Genomic DNA, 25,827 nt, shown 5'->3' with positions numbered 1-25,827 from the left:
ATAAATAAATTTTATGATATATATATACACACAAGTCTCATCACAAAAAAAAGGGGGGTGTTTGTTTATCATGGTACATGTATGTCCTTGTGTGTAGAATATTAAATAGTACATTATATAAAAAAAGATCAACATATAAATGTTTCTATCTGTACTTCTGTTCTTTTCTTTTCTTCGCTTGTTTTGTCTTGTCTTCTTTTGATGTATTATTTACACCAGTAGTCTAGACCAAAGAAAGAGAACCACCAACTGGCCAAAATATAACCTTTTTTTTAAGTTAGAGTTTAAATATCTTGTATAATTCATTAATTTGAATATTTCTTTTAGAAAAGCTGATATTACAGGGTACTTTTATCAAAATTTTAGAGCTCTTTTTCAGTCAGAATTGTAAAGAATTTTTTTATCATGTATGTAGTAATATATTTTGTCCACTTTAGAGTCTTGTCTTGCTGCTAGTTAACAAAATCATGAAATTTCTATTTAAATTAATATAATTTCGGTACGGGTCCAAGTAGTCCCCACAAAATTTCAATGTAGGAAGTCCATGTAAGCATATATCTTGCACTTATAAGCTTTTTTATATGATAAAAGTGGTTTTCAGACTTATTATAAACTTTTCTGGCTAAAAGAAGTCTTCAGAATAGTAAGTACATGTGTGCGCATTAACATTTTTATTGGATTGGCTGATGAAATTGTCATCGTCATACTGTGGATAAATATAGAATGGCGTTTAAAAATAAAATTGAAAGGAAGATGCACACATAAGAAGTTTTACCCGCAGTCAGGGGCATCTCTTTTCTTCACTGTAATACCTAGAAAAAAAAATCTTTAATAGTAATAACAGTAACAGTTTTATTCATACATTCTCCCATTTATGATCTGAAGTACCTGCAGCAGATCGTTGATGGATGGCAAGCACAGCTTTGACAGATGATGTTGAGTTATGAAAGACAGGTAGAAAACTGCAAGCATGTAAAATCCTGTGATGTATCCAATTTCTGGATACATCAAATAGACAAATAGATAACCAGTATTCCTAGATATGTCTGTGAGGTTTATTTTTTCCCCAACTAAATTCCATTCCATTAAGTTGAAATGTGTATTGTCATTGAATGAAAATGTCTGTTCAGAGAAAGCAAATAATTATCTTTATAATTTTGACTGTCTAAAGTGATTTTCATTTATCATTTATTTATCATACTATTCTATCTTAAAATGAAAACTTTTCAACATTTTGGAACTTTTTTTGTCTCCTTCAGTCATTTTTATTCCGATTGAAATAATAGTTTTTTCTTAAAAATTTACTGTCTGATATGAATTATTATATTTTTCAGACCTAGAATGAAAAAGTGGATTGAAAGTGTACACAGTTTAAGGCAGTACAGAGTTACCTCCCGGAATAAAACAACGTAAGCCAATCAGACAACAGTTAACTGAAAATGTGTGATACTTCTTTTACGGCCGCGTTGGTGATATATAAAGAGTCGCTGTTAGACGGAAAGTATTATTTAACTAATCACCACAAATAGTTAAAACATGTCAGGTAGAGGAAAAGGAGGTAAAGGTCTAGGAAAAGGAGGCGCCAAGCGTCACAGGAAGGTGTTGCGTGATAACATCCAAGGTATCACCAAGCCAGCCATCCGTCGTTTAGCAAGAAGAGGTGGAGTAAAACGTATATCTGGACTCATCTATGAGGAAACCCGTGGTGTCCTTAAAGTTTTCTTGGAAAATGTCATCCGTGATGCTGTCACATACACAGAGCACGCCAAGAGGAAGACTGTCACTGCCATGGATGTTGTCTACGCTTTGAAACGTCAAGGACGTACCTTGTACGGATTCGGAGGTTAAACAGCCACCAGCTAATATCAACAACGGCCCTTTTCAGGGCCACCAACATTTTTCAAAAAGAATCTTAGATTTGTTGTACATCGTTTTAAACAAAATCTTGAAATCAAAGCTTGCTCCCACTTCTATTCTTTTCTCTAATGTTCATGAATTTTTCAACCGTTTTTCTTGTTTTCCCTGATCCTGATCCGCAACTATTTTCTCTCTCTCGTTATACCCCCCCCCCCCCCCCTTTTTTTTTTTAAATATCTGGCTTTCTTTTTAATTAACTTCCTTACTCTTACTCTTGTATTTATTTGAGAATTTATATTTCTGAAGGTTTATGAATACGTTCAAAGATCAAGTCCGTGCATTTGCCTACATGAAGAGAGAAAATTTCAAAACAAAATGCACGGACTTTTACACACAAAATCTGTAGATTCTGTTATATTCAATTATAGAGGTTTTTTTTGCGTGGTTTAAGATTAGGTAATGTTCTTGTTTCCGTGTAAAATAATTCTCGCAATATTTTTTTTCTCTCGAAAAGCAAAAGAAATCGTAAATTTATCAACTCTATTAATTGGAATGAAAGCACTGTTTTGTTCTTCATGATTTATGTATTTACGCTTTGTAGTTTTGACAGACAAATTAAATGCTACAGAATGAGTGAAATACACGTATATTTGTTATACAGATAGAAAGAAGAGAAAAGTAACCATATACTATTGAAATAGTTTGAAAGTGGTTATAGCTGGGGTTGGGATTTATAGCTTTGTTTAGAAGTTTGACATTGATGTACAACAAATGTAAATTCTTTTTGAAAAATGTTGGTGGCCCTGAAAAGGGCCGTTTGTGAAGTTATAAACTTCAGACTGTTTACTTGCTGCTGGTGTATTTAGTGACGGCTTTGGTACCTTCACTGACAGCGTGCTTGGCCAATTCTCCGGGTAAGAGAAGACGGACAGCGGTCTGATCTCCCGGGATGTGATGGTAGATCTTTTGTTGTAGTGTGCCAATCGGGAAGCCTCTGCTGCGATTCTCTCGAAGATATCGTTGACGAAGCTGTTCATGATGGACATTGCCTTTGAGGACACTCCGGTGTCGGGGTGAACTTGTCTCAAGACTTTGTAGATGTAGATAGCATAGGATTCACGTCTCTTCCTCCTCCTTTTCTTATCACCGCCGGGTCTGGCAGTCTTTGCCTTGGTGACGGCCTTCTTGGCTCCTTTAGTTCCTACTTTGGGTGGCATGTTACTGGTTTGATAATCAAATAAGTAATGGTGAAAAATTATTTTCAATTTGTTTATATACTGGGCAAAACGGATTGAAAGATTTTATTAAACGCGAACCTCGGAGAGAGCACCCATAACATGTTGAATGTTCGGTAGCCTAACTGCTCGCAGAGAGCTTCGTTCTGATTGGTGTATAATAAAAACATCGTTCAATCCGTTTAGTGGGTATATAAGCTAAATTTTGAAGAAAAATTGTATCACTTTACTCAGTGTCGATCAACCAAATAGTACAAAATGTCAGGACGAGGAAAAGGAGGAAAAGCAAAAGCAAAGGCAAAGTCTAGGTCATCCCGTGCCGGACTTCAGTTCCCAGTCGGTCGTATCCACAGACTTTTGAGGAAAGGAAACTATGCCGAGAGAGTTGGTGCCGGTGCACCAGTGTACCTCGCAGCTGTCTTAGAATACTTAGCAGCTGAAGTATTGGAGTTGGCAGGAAACGCCGCTCGTGACAACAAGAAGAGCAGAATCATTCCCCGTCATCTCCAGTTGGCCATCAGAAACGACGAAGAGTTGAACAAACTCTTGTCTGGTGTCACCATTGCCCAGGGAGGTGTTTTACCAAACATCCAGGCTGTACTTCTGCCAAAGAAGACCCAGAAAGCTGCCAAGTAAAAAGTGGATATATCGGATTACTCACTTAACAACGGCCCTTTTCAGGGCCACCAATATTTTTCAAAAAGAGTCTAAAATTGTTGTACATCTTAGTAATACTTTATTCCCCATACATAATTGAAAAAAATATATTCTACTACATAACAAATAAAAAATGTCTAAAATATAAATGTCCCTTCTTCCGTGATTCTTCTTTTCTTCTCTCTCTAACGCATCCCATTTAAGTACAGTTCTTATAGCATAACACTAAGTCTAGTAACTTTTTCAGTCTTCTTCATCAGAACATTTATTGTCGTACTTTCTGACTCTTTGAACCCACAAGTAGCTCAGTTAAATCATAATAATGTTTGTCGGGGGGAAAAAAAACCACTGATAGTATTTATATTTAATACTAGTCTGCTCTCTTCTTTCTCTCTCTTGGTTATTGATGCGAGCATGCTTAGATTCATCTGAGAAGGTGTGTGGTTTTTTTTTATTATTATAATTATTTATAGTTTTTGTTAACATTATCTCTTTCGTCAACACTTTTATATATGATATGTACTTTCCATTCTTTTCCTTTTTCCATTTTTTTCAGCATCTCTCTCTCTGTCTTTCTGTCTTTATTTAGTTATTGTTTGTGTATTAAAGATGTGGAATTGATGTAAGCACACCGACAATCAGACAATGTGACAAATGTGCCCAGCCCAAATGAAAATCATACCACATCTTCTTTTTTTATATTAAATATACATAAATATGACATAATACAACAATAAAGAAACTCAGCCGATCCGCACAATGTCATGTCGGGAATGTGTAATTCCATTTGTTTCTGTTTTTTTATTTTTATTTCGCTTTGTTTGTGTTATAACTGCATTTTATTTTTATTTTTTCCTGTTTTTATTTTTCGTTCCTTTCCTTAATGTTTCTGCATGTATTTTGACCTTTTTTCATTATTATTATTTTTCTTCTTCAGATTTATCATATTGAAACCGTGACACTAATTTACTATTGTTGAGCTATGAGGGATGATCAGAAACTGTAATTATGAATGAAAAAAGGGGGCATTTTTACTGTCAGCTTGGGTTGAGCAGTTTTTCAGTAAAAAATGGATTGAAAACTGTCAAAGTCCCTTACAAATCAGTCCAATCAGATTTAAGATATGCGGACCAATCAACGCCAGCTTTATGTAAGTGGTGATCCAATCGTCACCGTGATTTCAATCCTCCCGGCAAGCACAAAAACACATTCACCGAAATTTTCAAGTATTCTTTCTGTAGCAAATCGTCCACAGAGCTAATAATCATGGCACGAACAAAGCAAACTGCACGTAAATCCACCGGAGGTAAAGCTCCAAGAAAACAACTTGCCACCAAGGCCGCCCGTAAGAGCGCACCTGCAACCGGTGGAGTCAAGAAACCACATAGATACAGGCCAGGAACAGTCGCTCTCCGAGAAATCAGGAGATACCAGAAGAGCACAGAGCTCCTCATCAGGAAACTCCCCTTCCAGAGATTAGTCCGTGAAATCGCCCAGGACTTCAAAACTGATCTCCGATTCCAGAGTTCAGCCGTCATGGCCCTACAGGAAGCCAGCGAAGCCTACTTGGTCGGTCTCTTCGAGGATACCAACTTGTGCGCAATCCACGCCAAGAGAGTAACCATCATGCCAAAGGATATCCAATTGGCCCGAAGAATCCGTGGAGAACGTGCTTAAGAAGTGTGATTTTTTCACCAAAACATAACGGCCCTTTTCAGGGCCACCAATATTTTTCAAAAAGAATCTATAAATTGTTGTACATGAAAATTAGAAACATAGCCGAACCCCTCTTTTCCCCATCTCTCTCTCTCTCTTTTATTTCTTCTTGTTGAATCCATCTATATGCAAAGCAATACATAGACAAAAAATAAATTTTATGATATATATATACACACAAGTCTCATCACAAAAAAAAGGGGGGTGTTTGTTTATCATGGTACATGTATGTCCTTGTGTGTAGAATATTAAATAGTACATTATATAAAAAAAGATCAACATATAAATGTTTCTATCTGTACTTCTGTTCTTTTCTTTTCTTCGCTTGTTTTGTCTTGTCTTCTTTTGATGTATTATTTACACCAGTAGTCTAGACCAAAGAAAGAGAACCACCAACTGGCCAAAATATAACCTTTTTTTTTAAGTTAGAGTTTAAATATCTTGTATAATTCATTAATTTGAATATTTCTTTTAGAAAAGCTGATATTACAGGGTACTTTTATCAAAAATTTAGAGCTCTTTTTCAGTCAGAATTGTAAAGAATTTTTTTATCATGTATGTAGTAATATATTTTGTCCACTTTAGAGTCTTGTCTTGCTGCTAGTTAACAAAATCATGAAATTTCTATTTAAATTAATATAATTTCGGTACGGGTCCAAGTAGTCCCCACAAAATTTCAATGTAGGAAGTCCATGTAAGCATATATCTTGCACTTATAAGCTTTTTTATATGATAAAAAGTGGTTTTCAGACTTATTATAAACTTTTCTGGCTAAAAGAAGTCTTCAGAATAGTAAGTACATGTGTGCGCATTAACATTTTTATTGGATTGGCTGATGAAATTGTCATCGTCATACTGTGGATAAATATAGAATGGCGTTTAAAAATAAAATTGAAAGGAAGATGCACACATAAGAAGTTTTACCCGCAGTCAGGGGCATCTCTTTTCTTCACTGTAATACCTAGAAAAAAAAATCTTTAATAGTAATAACAGTAACAGTTTTATTCATACATTCTCCCATTTATGATCTGAAGTACCTGCAGCAGATCGTTGATGGATGGCAAGCACAGCTTTGACAGATGATGTTGAGTTATGAAAGACAGGTAGAAAACTGCAAGCATGTAAAATCCTGTGATGTATCCAATTTCTGGATACATCAAATAGACAAATAGATAACCAGTATTCCTAGATATGTCTGTGAGGTTTATTTTTTCCCCAACTAAATTCCATTCCATTAAGTTGAAATGTGTATTGTCATTGAATGAAAATGTCTGTTCAGAGAAAGCAAATAATTATCTTTATAATTTTGACTGTCTAAAGTGATTTTCATTTATCATTTATTTATCATACTATTCTATCTTAAAATGAAAACTTTTCAACATTTTGGAACTTTTTTTGTCTCCTTCAGTCATTTTTATTCCGATTGAAATAATAGTTTTTTCTTAAAAATTTACTGTCTGATATGAATTATTATATTTTTCAGACCTAGAATGAAAAAGTGGATTGAAAGTGTACACAGTTTAAGGCAGTACAGAGTTACCTCCCGGAATAAAACAACGTAAGCCAATCAGACAACAGTTAACTGAAAATGTGTGATACTTCTTTTACGGCCGCGTTGGTGATATATAAAGAGTCGCTGTTAGACGGAAAGTATTATTTAACTAATCACCACAAATAGTTAAACATGTCAGGTAGAGGAAAAGGAGGTAAAGGTCTAGGAAAAGGAGGCGCCAAGCGTCACAGGAAGGTGTTGCGTGATAACATCCAAGGTATCACCAAGCCAGCCATCCGTCGTTTAGCAAGAAGAGGTGGAGTAAAACGTATATCTGGACTCATCTATGAGGAAACCCGTGGTGTCCTTAAAGTTTTCTTGGAAAATGTCATCCGTGATGCTGTCACATACACAGAGCACGCCAAGAGGAAGACTGTCACTGCCATGGATGTTGTCTACGCTTTGAAACGTCAAGGACGTACCTTGTACGGATTCGGAGGTTAAACAGCCACCCAGCTAATATCAACAACGGCCCTTTTCAGGGCCACCAACATTTTTCAAAAAGAATCTTAGATTTGTTGTACATCGTTTTAAACAAAATCTTGAAATCAAAGCTTGCTCCCACTTCTATTCTTTTCTCTAATGTTCATGAATTTTTCAACCGTTTTTCTTGTTTTCCCTGATCCTGATCCGCAACTATTTTCTCTCTCTCGTTATACCCCCCCCCCCCCCCCTTTTTTTTTTTAAATATCTGGCTTTCTTTTTAATTAACTTCCTTACTCTTACTCTTGTATTTATTTGAGAATTTATATTTCTGAAGGTTTATGAATACGTTCAAAGATCAAGTCCGTGCATTTGCCTACATGAAGAGAGAAAATTTCAAAACAAAATGCACGGACTTTTACACACAAAATCTGTAGATTCTGTTATATTCAATTATAGAGGTTTTTTTTGCGTGGTTTAAGATTAGGTAATGTTCTTGTTTCCGTGTAAAATAATTCTCGCAATATTTTTTTTCTCTCGAAAAGCAAAAGAAATCGTAAATTTATCAACTCTATTAATTGGAATGAAAGCACTGTTTTGTTCTTCATGATTTATGTATTTACGCTTTGTAGTTTTGACAGACAAATTAAATGCTACAGAATGAGTGAAATACACGTATATTTGTTATACAGATAGAAAGAAGAGAAAAGTAACCATATACTATTGAAATAGTTTGAAAGTGGTTATAGCTGGGGTTGGGATTTATAGCTTTGTTTAGAAGTTTGACATTGATGTACAACAAATGTAAATTCTTTTTGAAAAATGTTGGTGGCCCTGAAAAGGGCCGTTTGTGAAGTTATAAACTTCAGACTGTTTACTTGCTGCTGGTGTATTTAGTGACGGCTTTGGTACCTTCACTGACAGCGTGCTTGGCCAATTCTCCGGGTAAGAGAAGACGGACAGCGGTCTGGATCTCCCGGGATGTGATGGTAGATCTTTTGTTGTAGTGTGCCAATCGGGAAGCCTCTGCTGCGATTCTCTCGAAGATATCGTTGACGAAGCTGTTCATGATGGACATTGCCTTTGAGGACACTCCGGTGTCGGGGTGAACTTGTCTCAAGACTTTGTAGATGTAGATAGCATAGGATTCACGTCTCTTCCTCCTCCTTTTCTTATCACCGCCGGGTCTGGCAGTCTTTGCCTTGGTGACGGCCTTCTTGGCTCCTTTAGTTCCTACTTTGGGTGGCATGTTACTGGTTTGATAATCAAATAAGTAATGGTGAAAAATTATTTTCAATTTGTTTATATACTGGGCAAAACGGATTGAAAGATTTTATTAAACGCGAACCTCGGAGAGAGCACCCATAACATGTTGAATGTTCGGTAGCCTAACTGCTCGCAGAGAGCTTCGTTCTGATTGGTGTATAATAAAAACATCGTTCAATCCGTTTAGTGGGTATATAAGCTAAATTTTGAAGAAAAATTGTATCACTTTACTCAGTGTCGATCAACCAAATAGTACAAAATGTCAGGACGAGGAAAAGGAGGAAAAGCAAAAGCAAAGGCAAAGTCTAGGTCATCCCGTGCCGGACTTCAGTTCCCAGTCGGTCGTATCCACAGACTTTTGAGGAAAGGAAACTATGCCGAGAGAGTTGGTGCCGGTGCACCAGTGTACCTCGCAGCTGTCTTAGAATACTTAGCAGCTGAAGTATTGGAGTTGGCAGGAAACGCCGCTCGTGACAACAAGAAGAGCAGAATCATTCCCCGTCATCTCCAGTTGGCCATCAGAAACGACGAAGAGTTGAACAAACTCTTGTCTGGTGTCACCATTGCCCAGGGAGGTGTTTTACCAAACATCCAGGCTGTACTTCTGCCAAAGAAGACCCAGAAAGCTGCCAAGTAAAAAGTGGATATATCGGATTACTCACTTAACAACGGCCCTTTTCAGGGCCACCAATATTTTTCAAAAAGAGTCTAAAATTGTTGTACATCTTAGTAATACTTTATTCCCCATACATAATTGAAAAAAATATATTCTACTACATAACAAATAAAAAATGTCTAAAATATAAATGTCCCTTCTTCCGTGATTCTTCTTTTCTTCTCTCTCTAACGCATCCCATTTAAGTACAGTTCTTATAGCATAACACTAAGTCTAGTAACTTTTTCAGTCTTCTTCATCAGAACATTTATTGTCGTACTTTCTGACTCTTTGAACCCACAAGTAGCTCAGTTAAATCATATAATGTTTGTCGGGGGGAAAAAAAACCACTGATAGTATTTATATTTAATACTAGTCTGCTCTCTTCTTTCTCTCTCTTGGTTATTGATGCGAGCATGCTTAGATTCATCTGAGAAGGTGTGTGGTTTTTTTTTATTATTATAATTATTTATAGTTTTTGTTAACATTATCTCTTTCGTCAACACTTTTATATATGATATGTACTTTCCATTCTTTTCCTTTTTCCATTTTTTTCAGCATCTCTCTCTCTGTCTTTCTGTCTTTATTTAGTTATTGTTTGTGTATTAAAGATGTGGAATTGATGTAAGCACACCGACAATCAGACAATGTGACAAATGTGCCCAGCCCAAATGAAAATCATACCACATCTTCTTTTTTTATATTAAATATACATAAATATGACATAATACAACAATAAAGAAACTCAGCCGATCCGCACAATGTCATGTCGGGAATGTGTAATTCCATTTGTTTCTGTTTTTTTATTTTTATTTCGCTTTGTTTGTGTTATAACTGCATTTTATTTTTATTTTTTCCTGTTTTTATTTTTCGTTCCTTTCCTTAATGTTTCTGCATGTATTTTGACCTTTTTTCATTATTATTATTTTTCTTCTTCAGATTTATCATATTGAAACCGTGACACTAATTTACTATTGTTGAGCTATGAGGGATGATCAGAAACTGTAATTATGAATGAAAAAAGGGGGCATTTTTACTGTCAGCTTGGGTTGAGCAGTTTTTCAGTAAAAAATGGATTGAAAACTGTCAAAGTCCCTTACAAATCAGTCCAATCAGATTTAAGATATGCGGACCAATCAACGCCAGCTTTATGTAAGTGGTGATCCAATCGTCACCGTGATTTCAATCCTCCCGGCAAGCACAAAAACACATTCACCGAAATTTTCAAGTATTCTTTCTGTAGCAAATCGTCCACAGAGCTAATAATCATGGCACGAACAAAGCAAACTGCACGTAAATCCACCGGAGGTAAAGCTCCAAGAAAACAACTTGCCACCAAGGCCGCCCGTAAGAGCGCACCTGCAACCGGTGGAGTCAAGAAACCACATAGATACAGGCCAGGAACAGTCGCTCTCCGAGAAATCAGGAGATACCAGAAGAGCACAGAGCTCCTCATCAGGAAACTCCCCTTCCAGAGATTAGTCCGTGAAATCGCCCAGGACTTCAAAACTGATCTCCGATTCCAGAGTTCAGCCGTCATGGCCCTACAGGAAGCCAGCGAAGCCTACTTGGTCGGTCTCTTCGAGGATACCAACTTGTGCGCAATCCACGCCAAGAGAGTAACCATCATGCCAAAGGATATCCAATTGGCCCGAAGAATCCGTGGAGAACGTGCTTAAGAAGTGTGATTTTTTCACCAAAACATAACGGCCCTTTTCAGGGCCACCAATATTTTTCAAAAAGAATCTATAAATTGTTGTACATGAAAATTAGAAACATAGCCGAACCCCTCTTTTCCCCATCTCTCTCTCTCTCTTTTATTTCTTCTTGTTGAATCCATCTATATGCAAAGCAATACATAGACAAAAAATAAATTTTATGATATATATATACACACAAGTCTCATCACAAAAAAAAGGGGGGTGTTTGTTTATCATGGTACATGTATGTCCTTGTGTGTAGAATATTAAATAGTACATTATATAAAAAAAGATCAACATATAAATGTTTCTATCTGTACTTCTGTTCTTTTCTTTTCTTCGCTTGTTTTGTCTTGTCTTCTTTTGATGTATTATTTACACCAGTAGTCTAGACCAAAGAAAGAGAACCACCAACTGGCCAAAATATAACCTTTTTTTTTAAGTTAGAGTTTAAATATCTTGTATAATTCATTAATTTGAATATTTCTTTTAGAAAAGCTGATATTACAGGGTACTTTTATCAAAAATTTAGAGCTCTTTTTCAGTCAGAATTGTAAAGAATTTTTTTATCATGTATGTAGTAATATATTTTGTCCACTTTAGAGTCTTGTCTTGCTGCTAGTTAACAAAATCATGAAATTTCTATTTAAATTAATATAATTTCGGTACGGGTCCAAGTAGTCCCCACAAAATTTCAATGTAGGAAGTCCATGTAAGCATATATCTTGCACTTATAAGCTTTTTTATATGATAAAAAGTGGTTTTCAGACTTATTATAAACTTTTCTGGCTAAAAGAAGTCTTCAGAATAGTAAGTACATGTGTGCGCATTAACATTTTTATTGGATTGGCTGATGAAATTGTCATCGTCATACTGTGGATAAATATAGAATGGCGTTTAAAAATAAAATTGAAAGGAAGATGCACACATAAGAAGTTTTACCCGCAGTCAGGGGCATCTCTTTTCTTCACTGTAATACCTAGAAAAAAAAATCTTTAATAGTAATAACAGTAACAGTTTTATTCATACATTCTCCCATTTATGATCTGAAGTACCTGCAGCAGATCGTTGATGGATGGCAAGCACAGCTTTGACAGATGATGTTGAGTTATGAAAGACAGGTAGAAAACTGCAAGCATGTAAAATCCTGTGATGTATCCAATTTCTGGATACATCAAATAGACAAATAGATAACCAGTATTCCTAGATATGTCTGTGAGGTTTATTTTTTCCCCAACTAAATTCCATTCCATTAAGTTGAAATGTGTATTGTCATTGAATGAAAATGTCTGTTCAGAGAAAGCAAATAATTATCTTTATAATTTTGACTGTCTAAAGTGATTTTCATTTATCATTTATTTATCATACTATTCTATCTTAAAATGAAAACTTTTCAACATTTTGGAACTTTTTTTGTCTCCTTCAGTCATTTTTATTCCGATTGAAATAATAGTTTTTTCTTAAAAATTTACTGTCTGATATGAATTATTATATTTTTCAGACCTAGAATGAAAAAGTGGATTGAAAGTGTACACAGTTTAAGGCAGTACAGAGTTACCTCCCGGAATAAAACAACGTAAGCCAATCAGACAACAGTTAACTGAAAATGTGTGATACTTCTTTTACGGCCGCGTTGGTGATATATAAAGAGTCGCTGTTAGACGGAAAGTATTATTTAACTAATCACCACAAATAGTTAAACATGTCAGGTAGAGGAAAAGGAGGTAAAGGTCTAGGAAAAGGAGGCGCCAAGCGTCACAGGAAGGTGTTGCGTGATAACATCCAAGGTATCACCAAGCCAGCCATCCGTCGTTTAGCAAGAAGAGGTGGAGTAAAACGTATATCTGGACTCATCTATGAGGAAACCCGTGGTGTCCTTAAAGTTTTCTTGGAAAATGTCATCCGTGATGCTGTCACATACACAGAGCACGCCAAGAGGAAGACTGTCACTGCCATGGATGTTGTCTACGCTTTGAAACGTCAAGGACGTACCTTGTACGGATTCGGAGGTTAAACAGCCACCCAGCTAATATCAACAACGGCCCTTTTCAGGGCCACCAACATTTTTCAAAAAGAATCTTAGATTTGTTGTACATCGTTTTAAACAAAATCTTGAAATCAAAGCTTGCTCCCACTTCTATTCTTTTCTCTAATGTTCATGAATTTTTCAACCGTTTTTCTTGTTTTCCCTGATCCTGATCCGCAACTATTTTCTCTCTCTCGTTATACCCCCCCCCCCCCCCCTTTTTTTTTTTAAATATCTGGCTTTCTTTTTAATTAACTTCCTTACTCTTACTCTTGTATTTATTTGAGAATTTATATTTCTGAAGGTTTATGAATACGTTCAAAGATCAAGTCCGTGCATTTGCCTACATGAAGAGAGAAAATTTCAAAACAAAATGCACGGACTTTTACACACAAAATCTGTAGATTCTGTTATATTCAATTATAGAGGTTTTTTTTGCGTGGTTTAAGATTAGGTAATGTTCTTGTTTCCGTGTAAAATAATTCTCGCAATATTTTTTTTCTCTCGAAAAGCAAAAGAAATCGTAAATTTATCAACTCTATTAATTGGAATGAAAGCACTGTTTTGTTCTTCATGATTTATGTATTTACGCTTTGTAGTTTTGACAGACAAATTAAATGCTACAGAATGAGTGAAATACACGTATATTTGTTATACAGATAGAAAGAAGAGAAAAGTAACCATATACTATTGAAATAGTTTGAAAGTGGTTATAGCTGGGGTTGGGATTTATAGCTTTGTTTAGAAGTTTGACATTGATGTACAACAAATGTAAATTCTTTTTGAAAAATGTTGGTGGCCCTGAAAAGGGCCGTTTGTGAAGTTATAAACTTCAGACTGTTTACTTGCTGCTGGTGTATTTAGTGACGGCTTTGGTACCTTCACTGACAGCGTGCTTGGCCAATTCTCCGGGTAAGAGAAGACGGACAGCGGTCTGGATCTCCCGGGATGTGATGGTAGATCTTTTGTTGTAGTGTGCCAATCGGGAAGCCTCTGCTGCGATTCTCTCGAAGATATCGTTGACGAAGCTGTTCATGATGGACATTGCCTTTGAGGACACTCCGGTGTCGGGGTGAACTTGTCTCAAGACTTTGTAGATGTAGATAGCATAGGATTCACGTCTCTTCCTCCTCCTTTTCTTATCACCGCCGGGTCTGGCAGTCTTTGCCTTGGTGACGGCCTTCTTGGCTCCTTTAGTTCCTACTTTGGGTGGCATGTTACTGGTTTGATAATCAAATAAGTAATGGTGAAAAATTATTTTCAATTTGTTTATATACTGGGCAAAACGGATTGAAAGATTTTATTAAACGCGAACCTCGGAGAGAGCACCCATAACATGTTGAATGTTCGGTAGCCTAACTGCTCGCAGAGAGCTTCGTTCTGATTGGTGTATAATAAAAACATCGTTCAATCCGTTTAGTGGGTATATAAGCTAAATTTTGAAGAAAAATTGTATCACTTTACTCAGTGTCGATCAACCAAATAGTACAAAATGTCAGGACGAGGAAAAGGAGGAAAAGCAAAAGCAAAGGCAAAGTCTAGGTCATCCCGTGCCGGACTTCAGTTCCCAGTCGGTCGTATCCACAGACTTTTGAGGAAAGGAAACTATGCCGAGAGAGTTGGTGCCGGTGCACCAGTGTACCTCGCAGCTGTCTTAGAATACTTAGCAGCTGAAGTATTGGAGTTGGCAGGAAACGCCGCTCGTGACAACAAGAAGAGCAGAATCATTCCCCGTCATCTCCAGTTGGCCATCAGAAACGACGAAGAGTTGAACAAACTCTTGTCTGGTGTCACCATTGCCCAGGGAGGTGTTTTACCAAACATCCAGGCTGTACTTCTGCCAAAGAAGACCCAGAAAGCTGCCAAGTAAAAAGTGGATATATCGGATTACTCACTTAACAACGGCCCTTTTCAGGGCCACCAATATTTTTCAAAAAGAGTCTAAAATTGTTGTACATCTTAGTAATACTTTATTCCCCATACATAATTGAAAAAAATATATTCTACTACATAACAAATAAAAAATGTCTAAAATATAAATGTCCCTTCTTCCGTGATTCTTCTTTTCTTCTCTCTCTAACGCATCCCATTTAAGTACAGTTCTTATAGCATAACACTAAGTCTAGTAACTTTTTCAGTCTTCTTCATCAGAACATTTATTGTCGTACTTTCTGACTCTTTGAACCCACAAGTAGCTCAGTTAAATCATATAATGTTTGTCGGGGGGAAAAAAAACCACTGATAGTATTTATATTTAATACTAGTCTGCTCTCTTCTTTCTCTCTCTTGGTTATTGATGCGAGCATGCTTAGATTCATCTGAGAAGGTGTGTGGTTTTTTTTTATTATTATAATTATTTATAGTTTTTGTTAACATTATCTCTTTCGTCAACACTTTTATATATGATATGTACTTTCCATTCTTTTCCTTTTTCCATTTTTTTCAGCATCTCTCTCTCTCTGTCTTTCTGTCTTTATTTAGTTATTGTTTGTGTATTAAAGATGTGGAATTGATGTAAGCACACCGACAATCAGACAATGTGACAAATGTGCCCAGCCCAAATGAAAATCATACCACATCTTCTTTTTTTATATTAAATATACATAAATATGACATAATACAACAATAAAGAAACTCAGCCGATCCGCACAATGTCATGTCGGGAATGTGTAATTCCATTTGTTTCTGTTTTTTTATTTTTATTTCGCTTTGTTTGTGTTATAACTGCATTTTATTTTTATTTTTTCCTGTTTTTATTTTTCGTTCCTTTCCTTAATGTTTCTGCATGTATTTTGACCTTTTTTCATTATTATTATTTTTCTTCTTCAGATTTATCATATTGAAACCGTGACACTAATTTACTATTGTTGAGCTATGAGGGATGATCAGAAACTGTAATTATGAATGAAAAAAGGGGGCATTTTTACTGTCAGCTTGGGTTGAGCAGTTTTTCAGTAAAAAATGGATTGAAAACTGTCAAAGTCCCTTACAAATCAGTCCAATCAGATTTAAGATATGCGGACCAATCAACGCCAGCTTTATGTAAGTGGTGATCCAATCGTCACCGTGATTTCAATCCTCCCGGCAAGCACAAAAACACATTCACCGAAATTTTCAAGTATTCTTTCTGTAGCAAATCGTCCACAGAGCTAATAATCATGGCACGAACAAAGCAAACTGCACGTAAATCCACCGGAGGTAAAGCTCCAAGAAAACAACTTGCCACCAAGGCCGCCCGTAAGAGCGCACCTGCAACCGGTGGAGTCAAGAAACCACATAGATACAGGCCAGGAACAGTCGCTCTCCGAGAAATCAGGAGATACCAGAAGAGCACAGAGCTCCTCATCAGGAAACTCCCCTTCCAGAGATTAGTCCGTGAAATCGCCCAGGACTTCAAAACTGATCTCCGATTCCAGAGTTCAGCCGTCATGGCCCTACAGGAAGCCAGCGAAGCCTACTTGGTCGGTCTCTTCGAGGATACCAACTTGTGCGCAATCCACGCCAAGAGAGTAACCATCATGCCAAAGGATATCCAATTGGCCCGAAGAATCCGTGGAGAACGTGCTTAAGAAGTGTGATTTTTTCACCAAAACATAACGGCCCTTTTCAGGGCCACCAATATTTTTCAAAAAGAATCTATAAATTGTTGTACATGAAAATTAGAAACATAGCCGAACCCCTCTTTTCCCCATCTCTCTCTCTCTCTTTTATTTCTTCTTGTTGAATCCATCTATATGCAAAGCAATACATAGACAAAAAATAAATTTTATGATATATATATACACACAAGTCTCATCACAAAAAAAAGGGGGGTGTTTGTTTATCATGGTACATGTATGTCCTTGTGTGTAGAATATTAAATAGTACATTATATAAAAAAAGATCAACATATAAATGTTTCTATCTGTACTTCTGTTCTTTTCTTTTCTTCGCTTGTTTTGTCTTGTCTTCTTTTGATGTATTATTTACACCAGTAGTCTAGACCAAAGAAAGAGAACCACCAACTGGCCAAAATATAACCTTTTTTTTTAAGTTAGAGTTTAAATATCTTGTATAATTCATTAATTTGAATATTTCTTTTAGAAAAGCTGATATTACAGGGTACTTTTATCAAAAATTTAGAGCTCTTTTTCAGTCAGAATTGTAAAGAATTTTTTTATCATGTATGTAGTAATATATTTTGTCCACTTTAGAGTCTTGTCTTGCTGCTAGTTAACAAAATCATGAAATTTCTATTTAAATTAATATAATTTCGGTACGGGTCCAAGTAGTCCCCACAAAATTTCAATGTAGGAAGTCCATGTAAGCATATATCTTGCACTTATAAGCTTTTTTATATGATAAAAAGTGGTTTTCAGACTTATTATAAACTTTTCTGGCTAAAAGAAGTCTTCAGAATAGTAAGTACATGTGTGCGCATTAACATTTTTATTGGATTGGCTGATGAAATTGTCATCGTCATACTGTGGATAAATATAGAATGGCGTTTAAAAATAAAATTGAAAGGAAGATGCACACATAAGAAGTTTTACCCGCAGTCAGGGGCATCTCTTTTCTTCACTGTAATACCTAGAAAAAAAAATCTTTAATAGTAATAACAGTAACAGTTTTATTCATACATTCTCCCATTTATGATCTGAAGTACCTGCAGCAGATCGTTGATGGATGGCAAGCACAGCTTTGACAGATGATGTTGAGTTATGAAAGACAGGTAGAAAACTGCAAGCATGTAAAATCCTGTGATGTATCCAATTTCTGGATACATCAAATAGACAAATAGATAACCAGTATTCCTAGATATGTCTGTGAGGTTTATTTTTTCCCCAACTAAATTCCATTCCATTAAGTTGAAATGTGTATTGTCATTGAATGAAAATGTCTGTTCAGAGAAAGCAAATAATTATCTTTATAATTTTGACTGTCTAAAGTGATTTTCATTTATCATTTATTTATCATACTATTCTATCTTAAAATGAAAACTTTTCAACATTTTGGAACTTTTTTTGTCTCCTTCAGTCATTTTTATTCCGATTGAAATAATAGTTTTTTCTTAAAAATTTACTGTCTGATATGAATTATTATATTTTTCAGACCTAGAATGAAAAAGTGGATTGAAAGTGTACACAGTTTAAGGCAGTACAGAGTTACCTCCCGGAATAAAACAACGTAAGCCAATCAGACAACAGTTAACTGAAAATGTGTGATACTTCTTTTACGGCCGCGTTGGTGATATATAAAGAGTCGCTGTTAGACGGAAAGTATTATTTAACTAATCACCACAAATAGTTAAACATGTCAGGTAGAGGAAAAGGAGGTAAAGGTCTAGGAAAAGGAGGCGCCAAGCGTCACAGGAAGGTGTTGCGTGATAACATCCAAGGTATCACCAAGCCAGCCATCCGTCGTTTAGCAAGAAGAGGTGGAGTAAAACGTATATCTGGACTCATCTATGAGGAAACCCGTGGTGTCCTTAAAGTTTTCTTGGAAAATGTCATCCGTGATGCTGTCACATACACAGAGCACGCCAAGAGGAAGACTGTCACTGCCATGGATGTTGTCTACGCTTTGAAACGTCAAGGACGTACCTTGTACGGATTCGGAGGTTAAACAGCCACCCAGCTAATATCAACAACGGCCCTTTTCAGGGCCACCAACATTTTTCAAAAAGAATCTTAGATTTGTTGTACATCGTTTTAAACAAAATCTTGAAATCAAAGCTTGCTCCCACTTCTATTCTTTTCTCTAATGTTCATGAATTTTTCAACCGTTTTTCTTGTTTTCCCTGATCCTGATCCGCAACTATTTTCTCTCTCTCGTTATACCCCCCCCCCCCCCCTTTTTTTTTTTAAATATCTGGCTTTCTTTTTAATTAACTTCCTTACTCTTACTCTTGTATTTATTTGAGAATTTATATTTCTGAAGGTTTATGAATACGTTCAAAGATCAAGTCCGTGCATTTGCCTACATGAAGAGAGAAAATTTCAAAACAAAATGCACGGACTTTTACACACAAAATCTGTAGATTCTGTTATATTCAATTATAGAGGTTTTTTTTGCGTGGTTTAAGATTAGGTAATGTTCTTGTTTCCGTGTAAAATAATTCTCGCAATATTTTTTTTCTCTCGAAAAGCAAAAGAAATCGTAAATTTATCAACTCTATTAATTGGAATGAAAGCACTGTTTTGTTCTTCATGATTTATGTATTTACGCTTTGTAGTTTTGACAGACAAATTAAATGCTACAGAATGAGTGAAATACACGTATATTTGTTATACAGATAGAAAGAAGAGAAAAGTAACCATATACTATTGAAATAGTTTGAAAGTGGTTATAGCTGGGGTTGGGATTTATAGCTTTGTTTAGAAGTTTGACATTGATGTACAACAAATGTAAATTCTTTTTGAAAAATGTTGGTGGCCCTGAAAAGGGCCGTTTGTGAAGTTATAAACTTCAGACTGTTTACTTGCTGCTGGTGTATTTAGTGACGGCTTTGGTACCTTCACTGACAGCGTGCTTGGCCAATTCTCCGGGTAAGAGAAGACGGACAGCGGTCTGGATCTCCCGGGATGTGATGGTAGATCTTTTGTTGTAGTGTGCCAATCGGGAAGCCTCTGCTGCGATTCTCTCGAAGATATCGTTGACGAAGCTGTTCATGATGGACATTGCCTTTGAGGACACTCCGGTGTCGGGGTGAACTTGTCTCAAGACTTTGTAGATGTAGATAGCATAGGATTCACGTCTCTTCCTCCTCCTTTTCTTATCACCGCCGGGTCTGGCAGTCTTTGCCTTGGTGACGGCCTTCTTGGCTCCTTTAGTTCCTACTTTGGGTGGCATGTTACTGGTTTGATAATCAAATAAGTAATGGTGAAAAATTATTTTCAATTTGTTTATATACTGGGCAAAACGGATTGAAAGATTTTATTAAACGCGAACCTCGGAGAGAGCACCCATAACATGTTGAATGTTCGGTAGCCTAACTGCTCGCAGAGAGCTTCGTTCTGATTGGTGTATAATAAAAACATCGTTCAATCCGTTTAGTGGGTATATAAGCTAAATTTTGAAGAAAAATTGTATCACTTTACTCAGTGTCGATCAACCAAATAGTACAAAATGTCAGGACGAGGAAAAGGAGGAAAAGCAAAAGCAAAGGCAAAGTCTAGGTCATCCCGTGCCGGACTTCAGTTCCCAGTCGGTCGTATCCACAGACTTTTGAGGAAAGGAAACTATGCCGAGAGAGTTGGTGCCGGTGCACCAGTGTACCTCGCAGCTGTCTTAGAATACTTAGCAGCTGAAGTATTGGAGTTGGCAGGAAACGCCGCTCGTGACAACAAGAAGAGCAGAATCATTCCCCGTCATCTCCAGTTGGCCATCAGAAACGACGAAGAGTTGAACAAACTCTTGTCTGGTGTCACCATTGCCCAGGGAGGTGTTTTACCAAACATCCAGGCTGTACTTCTGCCAAAGAAGACCCAGAAAGCTGCCAAGTAAAAAGTGGATATATCGGATTACTCACTTAACAACGGCCCTTTTCAGGGCCACCAATATTTTTCAAAAAGAGTCTAAAATTGTTGTACATCTTAGTAATACTTTATTCCCCATACATAATTGAAAAAAATATATTCTACTACATAACAAATAAAAAATGTCTAAAATATAAATGTCCCTTCTTCCGTGATTCTTCTTTTCTTCTCTCTCTAACGCATCCCATTTAAGTACAGTTCTTATAGCATAACACTAAGTCTAGTAACTTTTTCAGTCTTCTTCATCAGAACATTTATTGTCGTACTTTCTGACTCTTTGAACCCACAAGTAGCTCAGTTAAATCATATAATGTTTGTCGGGGGGAAAAAAAACCACTGATAGTATTTATATTTAATACTAGTCTGCTCTCTTCTTTCTCTCTCTTGGTTATTGATGCGAGCATGCTTAGATTCATCTGAGAAGGTGTGTGGTTTTTTTTTATTATTATAATTATTTATAGTTTTTGTTAACATTATCTCTTTCGTCAACACTTTTATATATGATATGTACTTTCCATTCTTTTCCTTTTTCCATTTTTTTCAGCATCTCTCTCTCTGTCTTTCTGTCTTTATTTAGTTATTGTTTGTGTATTAAAGATGTGGAATTGATGTAAGCACACCGACAATCAGACAATGTGACAAATGTGCCCAGCCCAAATGAAAATCATACCACATCTTCTTTTTTTATATTAAATATACATAAATATGACATAATACAACAATAAAGAAACTCAGCCGATCCGCACAATGTCATGTCGGGAATGTGTAATTCCATTTGTTTCTGTTTTTTTATTTTTATTTCGCTTTGTTTGTGTTATAACTGCATTTTATTTTTATTTTTTCCTGTTTTTATTTTTCGTTCCTTTCCTTAATGTTTCTGCATGTATTTTGACCTTTTTTCATTATTATTATTTTTCTTCTTCAGATTTATCATATTGAAACCGTGACACTAATTTACTATTGTTGAGCTATGAGGGATGATCAGAAACTGTAATTATGAATGAAAAAAGGGGGCATTTTTACTGTCAGCTTGGGTTGAGCAGTTTTTCAGTAAAAAATGGATTGAAAACTGTCAAAGTCCCTTACAAATCAGTCCAATCAGATTTAAGATATGCGGACCAATCAACGCCAGCTTTATGTAAGTGGTGATCCAATCGTCACCGTGATTTCAATCCTCCCGGCAAGCACAAAAACACATTCACCGAAATTTTCAAGTATTCTTTCTGTAGCAAATCGTCCACAGAGCTAATAATCATGGCACGAACAAAGCAAACTGCACGTAAATCCACCGGAGGTAAAGCTCCAAGAAAACAACTTGCCACCAAGGCCGCCCGTAAGAGCGCACCTGCAACCGGTGGAGTCAAGAAACCACATAGATACAGGCCAGGAACAGTCGCTCTCCGAGAAATCAGGAGATACCAGAAGAGCACAGAGCTCCTCATCAGGAAACTCCCCTTCCAGAGATTAGTCCGTGAAATCGCCCAGGACTTCAAAACTGATCTCCGATTCCAGAGTTCAGCCGTCATGGCCCTACAGGAAGCCAGCGAAGCCTACTTGGTCGGTCTCTTCGAGGATACCAACTTGTGCGCAATCCACGCCAAGAGAGTAACCATCATGCCAAAGGATATCCAATTGGCCCGAAGAATCCGTGGAGAACGTGCTTAAGAAGTGTGATTTTTTCACCAAAACATAACGGCCCTTTTCAGGGCCACCAATATTTTTCAAAAAGAATCTATAAATTGTTGTACATGAAAATTAGAAACATAGCCGAACCCCTCTTTTCCCCATCTCTCTCTCTCTCTTTTATTTCTTCTTGTTGAATCCATCTATATGCAAAGCAATACATAGACAAAAAATAAATTTTATGATATATATATACACACAAGTCTCATCACAAAAAAAAGGGGGGTGTTTGTTTATCATGGTACATGTATGTCCTTGTGTGTAGAATATTAAATAGTACATTATATAAAAAAAGATCAACATATAAATGTTTCTATCTGTACTTCTGTTCTTTTCTTTTCTTCGCTTGTTTTGTCTTGTCTTCTTTTGATGTATTATTTACACCAGTAGTCTAGACCAAAGAAAGAGAACCACCAACTGGCCAAAATATAACCTTTTTTTTTAAGTTAGAGTTTAAATATCTTGTATAATTCATTAATTTGAATATTTCTTTTAGAAAAGCTGATATTACAGGGTACTTTTATCAAAAATTTAGAGCTCTTTTTCAGTCAGAATTGTAAAGAATTTTTTTATCATGTATGTAGTAATATATTTTGTCCACTTTAGAGTCTTGTCTTGCTGCTAGTTAACAAAATCATGAAATTTCTATTTAAATTAATATAATTTCGGTACGGGTCCAAGTAGTCCCCACAAAATTTCAATGTAGGAAGTCCATGTAAGCATATATCTTGCACTTATAAGCTTTTTTATATGATAAAAAGTGGTTTTCAGACTTATTATAAACTTTTCTGGCTAAAAGAAGTCTTCAGAATAGTAAGTACATGTGTGCGCATTAACATTTTTATTGGATTGGCTGATGAAATTGTCATCGTCATACTGTGGATAAATATAGAATGGCGTTTAAAAATAAAATTGAAAGGAAGATGCACACATAAGAAGTTTTACCCGCAGTCAGGGGCATCTCTTTTCTTCACTGTAATACCTAGAAAAAAAAATCTTTAATAGTAATAACAGTAACAGTTTTATTCATACATTCTCCCATTTATGATCTGAAGTACCTGCAGCAGATCGTTGATGGATGGCAAGCACAGCTTTGACAGATGATGTTGAGTTATGAAAGACAGGTAGAAAACTGCAAGCATGTAAAATCCTGTGATGTATCCAATTTCTGGATACATCAAATAGACAAATAGATAACCAGTATTCCTAGATATGTCTGTGAGGTTTATTTTTTCCCCAACTAAATTCCATTCCATTAAGTTGAAATGTGTATTGTCATTGAATGAAAATGTCTGTTCAGAGAAAGCAAATAATTATCTTTATAATTTTGACTGTCTAAAGTGATTTTCATTTATCATTTATTTATCATACTATTCTATCTTAAAATGAAAACTTTTCAACATTTTGGAACTTTTTTTGTCTCCTTCAGTCATTTTTATTCCGATTGAAATAATAGTTTTTTCTTAAAAATTTACTGTCTGATATGAATTATTATATTTTTCAGACCTAGAATGAAAAAGTGGATTGAAAGTGTACACAGTTTAAGGCAGTACAGAGTTACCTCCCGGAATAAAACAACGTAAGCCAATCAGACAACAGTTAACTGAAAATGTGTGATACTTCTTTTACGGCCGCGTTGGTGATATATAAAGAGTCGCTGTTAGACGGAAAGTATTATTTAACTAATCACCACAAATAGTTAAACATGTCAGGTAGAGGAAAAGGAGGTAAAGGTCTAGGAAAAGGAGGCGCCAAGCGTCACAGGAAGGTGTTGCGTGATAACATCCAAGGTATCACCAAGCCAGCCATCCGTCGTTTAGCAAGAAGAGGTGGAGTAAAACGTATATCTGGACTCATCTATGAGGAAACCCGTGGTGTCCTTAAAGTTTTCTTGGAAAATGTCATCCGTGATGCTGTCACATACACAGAGCACGCCAAGAGGAAGACTGTCACTGCCATGGATGTTGTCTACGCTTTGAAACGTCAAGGACGTACCTTGTACGGATTCGGAGGTTAAACAGCCACCCAGCTAATATCAACAACGGCCCTTTTCAGGGCCACCAACATTTTTCAAAAAGAATCTTAGATTTGTTGTACATCGTTTTAAACAAAATCTTGAAATCAAAGCTTGCTCCCACTTCTATTCTTTTCTCTAATGTTCATGAATTTTTCAACCGTTTTTCTTGTTTTCCCTGATCCTGATCCGCAACTATTTTCTCTCTCTCGTTATACCCCCCCCCCCCCCTTTTTTTTTTTAAATATCTGGCTTTCTTTTTAATTAACTTCCTTACTCTTACTCTTGTATTTATTTGAGAATTTATATTTCTGAAGGTTTATGAATACGTTCAAAGATCAAGTCCGTGCATTTGCCTACATGAAGAGAGAAAATTTCAAAACAAAATGCACGGACTTTTACACACAAAATCTGTAGATTCTGTTATATTCAATTATAGAGGTTTTTTTTTGCGTGGTTTAAGATTAGGTAATGTTCTTGTTTCCGTGTAAAATAATTCTCGCAATATTTTTTTTCTCTCGAAAAGCAAAAGAAATCGTAAATTTATCAACTCTATTAATTGGAATGAAAGCACTGTTTTGTTCTTCATGATTTATGTATTTACGCTTTGTAGTTTTGACAGACAAATTAAATGCTACAGAATGAGTGAAATACACGTATATTTGTTATACAGATAGAAAGAAGAGAAAAGTAACCATATACTATTGAAATAGTTTGAAAGTGGTTATAGCTGGGGTTGGGATTTATAGCTTTGTTTAGAAGTTTGACATTGATGTACAACAAATGTAAATTCTTTTTGAAAAATGTTGGTGGCCCTGAAAAGGGCCGTTTGTGAAGTTATAAACTTCAGACTGTTTACTTGCTGCTGGTGTATTTAGTGACGGCTTTGGTACCTTCACTGACAGCGTGCTTGGCCAATTCTCCGGGTAAGAGAAGACGGACAGCGGTCTGGATCTCCCGGGATGTGATGGTAGATCTTTTGTTGTAGTGTGCCAATCGGGAAGCCTCTGCTGCGATTCTCTCGAAGATATCGTTGACGAAGCTGTTCATGATGGACATTGCCTTTGAGGACACTCCGGTGTCGGGGTGAACTTGTCTCAAGACTTTGTAGATGTAGATAGCATAGGATTCACGTCTCTTCCTCCTCCTTTTCTTATCACCGCCGGGTCTGGCAGTCTTTGCCTTGGTGACGGCCTTCTTGGCTCCTTTAGTTCCTACTTTGGGTGGCATGTTACTGGTTTGATAATCAAATAAGTAATGGTGAAAAATTATTTTCAATTTGTTTATATACTGGGCAAAACGGATTGAAAGATTTTATTAAACGCGAACCTCGGAGAGAGCACCCATAACATGTTGAATGTTCGGTAGCCTAACTGCTCGCAGAGAGCTTCGTTCTGATTGGTGTATAATAAAAACATCGTTCAATCCGTTTAGTGGGTATATAAGCTAAATTTTGAAGAAAAATTGTATCACTTTACTCAGTGTCGATCAACCAAATAGTACAAAATGTCAGGACGAGGAAAAGG

General features: G+C 36.2%; 18 protein-coding genes across 18 annotated transcripts; 13 read left to right on the top strand and 5 right to left on the bottom strand.

The window, feature by feature from the left end:
- Positions 1-1,536: 1,536 nt before the first annotated feature.
- Positions 1,537-1,848, top strand: LOC134722636 (histone H4). Its single transcript, XM_063586254.1, has one exon. It carries the CDS (start codon positions 1,537-1,539, stop codon positions 1,846-1,848), a length of 312 nt encoding a protein of 103 aa, XP_063442324.1.
- Positions 1,849-2,600: 752 nt separating this feature from the next.
- On the bottom strand, positions 2,601-3,074 carry LOC134722635 (histone H2B-like). The gene has a single exon (XM_063586253.1). It carries the CDS (start codon positions 3,072-3,074, stop codon positions 2,601-2,603), a length of 474 nt encoding a protein of 157 aa, XP_063442323.1.
- Positions 3,075-3,350: 276 nt separating this feature from the next.
- On the top strand, positions 3,351-3,728 carry LOC134722634 (histone H2A). Its single transcript, XM_063586251.1, has one exon. It carries the CDS (start codon positions 3,351-3,353, stop codon positions 3,726-3,728), a length of 378 nt encoding a protein of 125 aa, XP_063442321.1.
- Positions 3,729-5,015: 1,287 nt separating this feature from the next.
- Positions 5,016-5,426, top strand: LOC134722633 (histone H3). Its single transcript, XM_063586250.1, has one exon. The coding sequence runs from the start codon at positions 5,016-5,018 to the stop codon at positions 5,424-5,426; it is 411 nt and encodes a 136-aa protein (XP_063442320.1).
- A 1,723-nt stretch (positions 5,427-7,149) lies between these two features.
- Positions 7,150-7,461, top strand: LOC134722632 (histone H4). The gene has a single exon (XM_063586249.1). The coding sequence runs from the start codon at positions 7,150-7,152 to the stop codon at positions 7,459-7,461; it is 312 nt and encodes a 103-aa protein (XP_063442319.1).
- An 853-nt stretch (positions 7,462-8,314) lies between these two features.
- On the bottom strand, positions 8,315-8,689 carry LOC134722631 (histone H2B-like). The gene has a single exon (XM_063586248.1). The coding sequence runs from the start codon at positions 8,687-8,689 to the stop codon at positions 8,315-8,317; it is 375 nt and encodes a 124-aa protein (XP_063442318.1).
- Positions 8,690-8,965: 276 nt separating this feature from the next.
- Positions 8,966-9,343, top strand: LOC134722630 (histone H2A). The gene has a single exon (XM_063586246.1). The coding sequence runs from the start codon at positions 8,966-8,968 to the stop codon at positions 9,341-9,343; it is 378 nt and encodes a 125-aa protein (XP_063442316.1).
- A 1,286-nt stretch (positions 9,344-10,629) lies between these two features.
- LOC134722629 (histone H3) lies at positions 10,630-11,040 on the top strand. Its single transcript, XM_063586245.1, has one exon. The coding sequence runs from the start codon at positions 10,630-10,632 to the stop codon at positions 11,038-11,040; it is 411 nt and encodes a 136-aa protein (XP_063442315.1).
- Positions 11,041-12,763: 1,723 nt separating this feature from the next.
- On the top strand, positions 12,764-13,075 carry LOC134722628 (histone H4). The gene has a single exon (XM_063586244.1). It carries the CDS (start codon positions 12,764-12,766, stop codon positions 13,073-13,075), a length of 312 nt encoding a protein of 103 aa, XP_063442314.1.
- An 853-nt stretch (positions 13,076-13,928) lies between these two features.
- Positions 13,929-14,303, bottom strand: LOC134722626 (histone H2B-like). The gene has a single exon (XM_063586243.1). It carries the CDS (start codon positions 14,301-14,303, stop codon positions 13,929-13,931), a length of 375 nt encoding a protein of 124 aa, XP_063442313.1.
- Positions 14,304-14,579: 276 nt separating this feature from the next.
- On the top strand, positions 14,580-14,957 carry LOC134722625 (histone H2A). Its single transcript, XM_063586242.1, has one exon. It carries the CDS (start codon positions 14,580-14,582, stop codon positions 14,955-14,957), a length of 378 nt encoding a protein of 125 aa, XP_063442312.1.
- A 1,288-nt stretch (positions 14,958-16,245) lies between these two features.
- LOC134722624 (histone H3) lies at positions 16,246-16,656 on the top strand. The gene has a single exon (XM_063586241.1). The coding sequence runs from the start codon at positions 16,246-16,248 to the stop codon at positions 16,654-16,656; it is 411 nt and encodes a 136-aa protein (XP_063442311.1).
- Positions 16,657-18,379: 1,723 nt separating this feature from the next.
- Positions 18,380-18,691, top strand: LOC134722623 (histone H4). The gene has a single exon (XM_063586240.1). The coding sequence runs from the start codon at positions 18,380-18,382 to the stop codon at positions 18,689-18,691; it is 312 nt and encodes a 103-aa protein (XP_063442310.1).
- An 852-nt stretch (positions 18,692-19,543) lies between these two features.
- LOC134722622 (histone H2B-like) lies at positions 19,544-19,918 on the bottom strand. Its single transcript, XM_063586239.1, has one exon. It carries the CDS (start codon positions 19,916-19,918, stop codon positions 19,544-19,546), a length of 375 nt encoding a protein of 124 aa, XP_063442309.1.
- A 276-nt stretch (positions 19,919-20,194) lies between these two features.
- LOC134722621 (histone H2A) lies at positions 20,195-20,572 on the top strand. Its single transcript, XM_063586238.1, has one exon. It carries the CDS (start codon positions 20,195-20,197, stop codon positions 20,570-20,572), a length of 378 nt encoding a protein of 125 aa, XP_063442308.1.
- Positions 20,573-21,858: 1,286 nt separating this feature from the next.
- Positions 21,859-22,269, top strand: LOC134722620 (histone H3). The gene has a single exon (XM_063586237.1). The coding sequence runs from the start codon at positions 21,859-21,861 to the stop codon at positions 22,267-22,269; it is 411 nt and encodes a 136-aa protein (XP_063442307.1).
- Positions 22,270-23,992: 1,723 nt separating this feature from the next.
- On the top strand, positions 23,993-24,304 carry LOC134722619 (histone H4). The gene has a single exon (XM_063586235.1). The coding sequence runs from the start codon at positions 23,993-23,995 to the stop codon at positions 24,302-24,304; it is 312 nt and encodes a 103-aa protein (XP_063442305.1).
- An 852-nt stretch (positions 24,305-25,156) lies between these two features.
- LOC134722618 (histone H2B-like) lies at positions 25,157-25,531 on the bottom strand. The gene has a single exon (XM_063586234.1). The coding sequence runs from the start codon at positions 25,529-25,531 to the stop codon at positions 25,157-25,159; it is 375 nt and encodes a 124-aa protein (XP_063442304.1).
- Positions 25,532-25,827: the final 296 nt, after the last annotated feature.

Source organism: Mytilus trossulus, chromosome 6, assembly GCF_036588685.1.
Source record: "Mytilus trossulus isolate FHL-02 chromosome 6, PNRI_Mtr1.1.1.hap1, whole genome shotgun sequence".
NCBI lineage: Eukaryota > Metazoa > Mollusca > Bivalvia > Mytilida > Mytilidae > Mytilus > Mytilus trossulus.
The sequence above is the reverse complement of the archived record's forward strand: the minus strand, read 5'-3'. Positions and strand labels throughout refer to the sequence as shown.

Excerpts from the sequence above, each read along its gene's own strand:
- LOC134722635 (XM_063586253.1), bottom strand. The coding sequence starts at position 3,074 with ATGCCACCCAAAGTAGGAACTAAAGGAGCCAAGAAGGCCGTCACCAAG.
- LOC134722629 (XM_063586245.1), top strand. The coding sequence starts at position 10,630 with ATGGCACGAACAAAGCAAACTGCACGTAAATCCACCGGAGGTAAAGCT.
- LOC134722630 (XM_063586246.1), top strand. The coding sequence starts at position 8,966 with ATGTCAGGACGAGGAAAAGGAGGAAAAGCAAAAGCAAAGGCAAAGTCT.
- LOC134722619 (XM_063586235.1), top strand. The coding sequence starts at position 23,993 with ATGTCAGGTAGAGGAAAAGGAGGTAAAGGTCTAGGAAAAGGAGGCGCC.
- LOC134722634 (XM_063586251.1), top strand. The coding sequence starts at position 3,351 with ATGTCAGGACGAGGAAAAGGAGGAAAAGCAAAAGCAAAGGCAAAGTCT.
- LOC134722633 (XM_063586250.1), top strand. The coding sequence starts at position 5,016 with ATGGCACGAACAAAGCAAACTGCACGTAAATCCACCGGAGGTAAAGCT.
- LOC134722621 (XM_063586238.1), top strand. The coding sequence starts at position 20,195 with ATGTCAGGACGAGGAAAAGGAGGAAAAGCAAAAGCAAAGGCAAAGTCT.
- LOC134722622 (XM_063586239.1), bottom strand. The coding sequence starts at position 19,918 with ATGCCACCCAAAGTAGGAACTAAAGGAGCCAAGAAGGCCGTCACCAAG.
- LOC134722620 (XM_063586237.1), top strand. The coding sequence starts at position 21,859 with ATGGCACGAACAAAGCAAACTGCACGTAAATCCACCGGAGGTAAAGCT.
- LOC134722618 (XM_063586234.1), bottom strand. The coding sequence starts at position 25,531 with ATGCCACCCAAAGTAGGAACTAAAGGAGCCAAGAAGGCCGTCACCAAG.
- LOC134722625 (XM_063586242.1), top strand. The coding sequence starts at position 14,580 with ATGTCAGGACGAGGAAAAGGAGGAAAAGCAAAAGCAAAGGCAAAGTCT.
- LOC134722626 (XM_063586243.1), bottom strand. The coding sequence starts at position 14,303 with ATGCCACCCAAAGTAGGAACTAAAGGAGCCAAGAAGGCCGTCACCAAG.
- LOC134722631 (XM_063586248.1), bottom strand. The coding sequence starts at position 8,689 with ATGCCACCCAAAGTAGGAACTAAAGGAGCCAAGAAGGCCGTCACCAAG.
- LOC134722624 (XM_063586241.1), top strand. The coding sequence starts at position 16,246 with ATGGCACGAACAAAGCAAACTGCACGTAAATCCACCGGAGGTAAAGCT.
- LOC134722636 (XM_063586254.1), top strand. The coding sequence starts at position 1,537 with ATGTCAGGTAGAGGAAAAGGAGGTAAAGGTCTAGGAAAAGGAGGCGCC.
- LOC134722632 (XM_063586249.1), top strand. The coding sequence starts at position 7,150 with ATGTCAGGTAGAGGAAAAGGAGGTAAAGGTCTAGGAAAAGGAGGCGCC.
- LOC134722628 (XM_063586244.1), top strand. The coding sequence starts at position 12,764 with ATGTCAGGTAGAGGAAAAGGAGGTAAAGGTCTAGGAAAAGGAGGCGCC.
- LOC134722623 (XM_063586240.1), top strand. The coding sequence starts at position 18,380 with ATGTCAGGTAGAGGAAAAGGAGGTAAAGGTCTAGGAAAAGGAGGCGCC.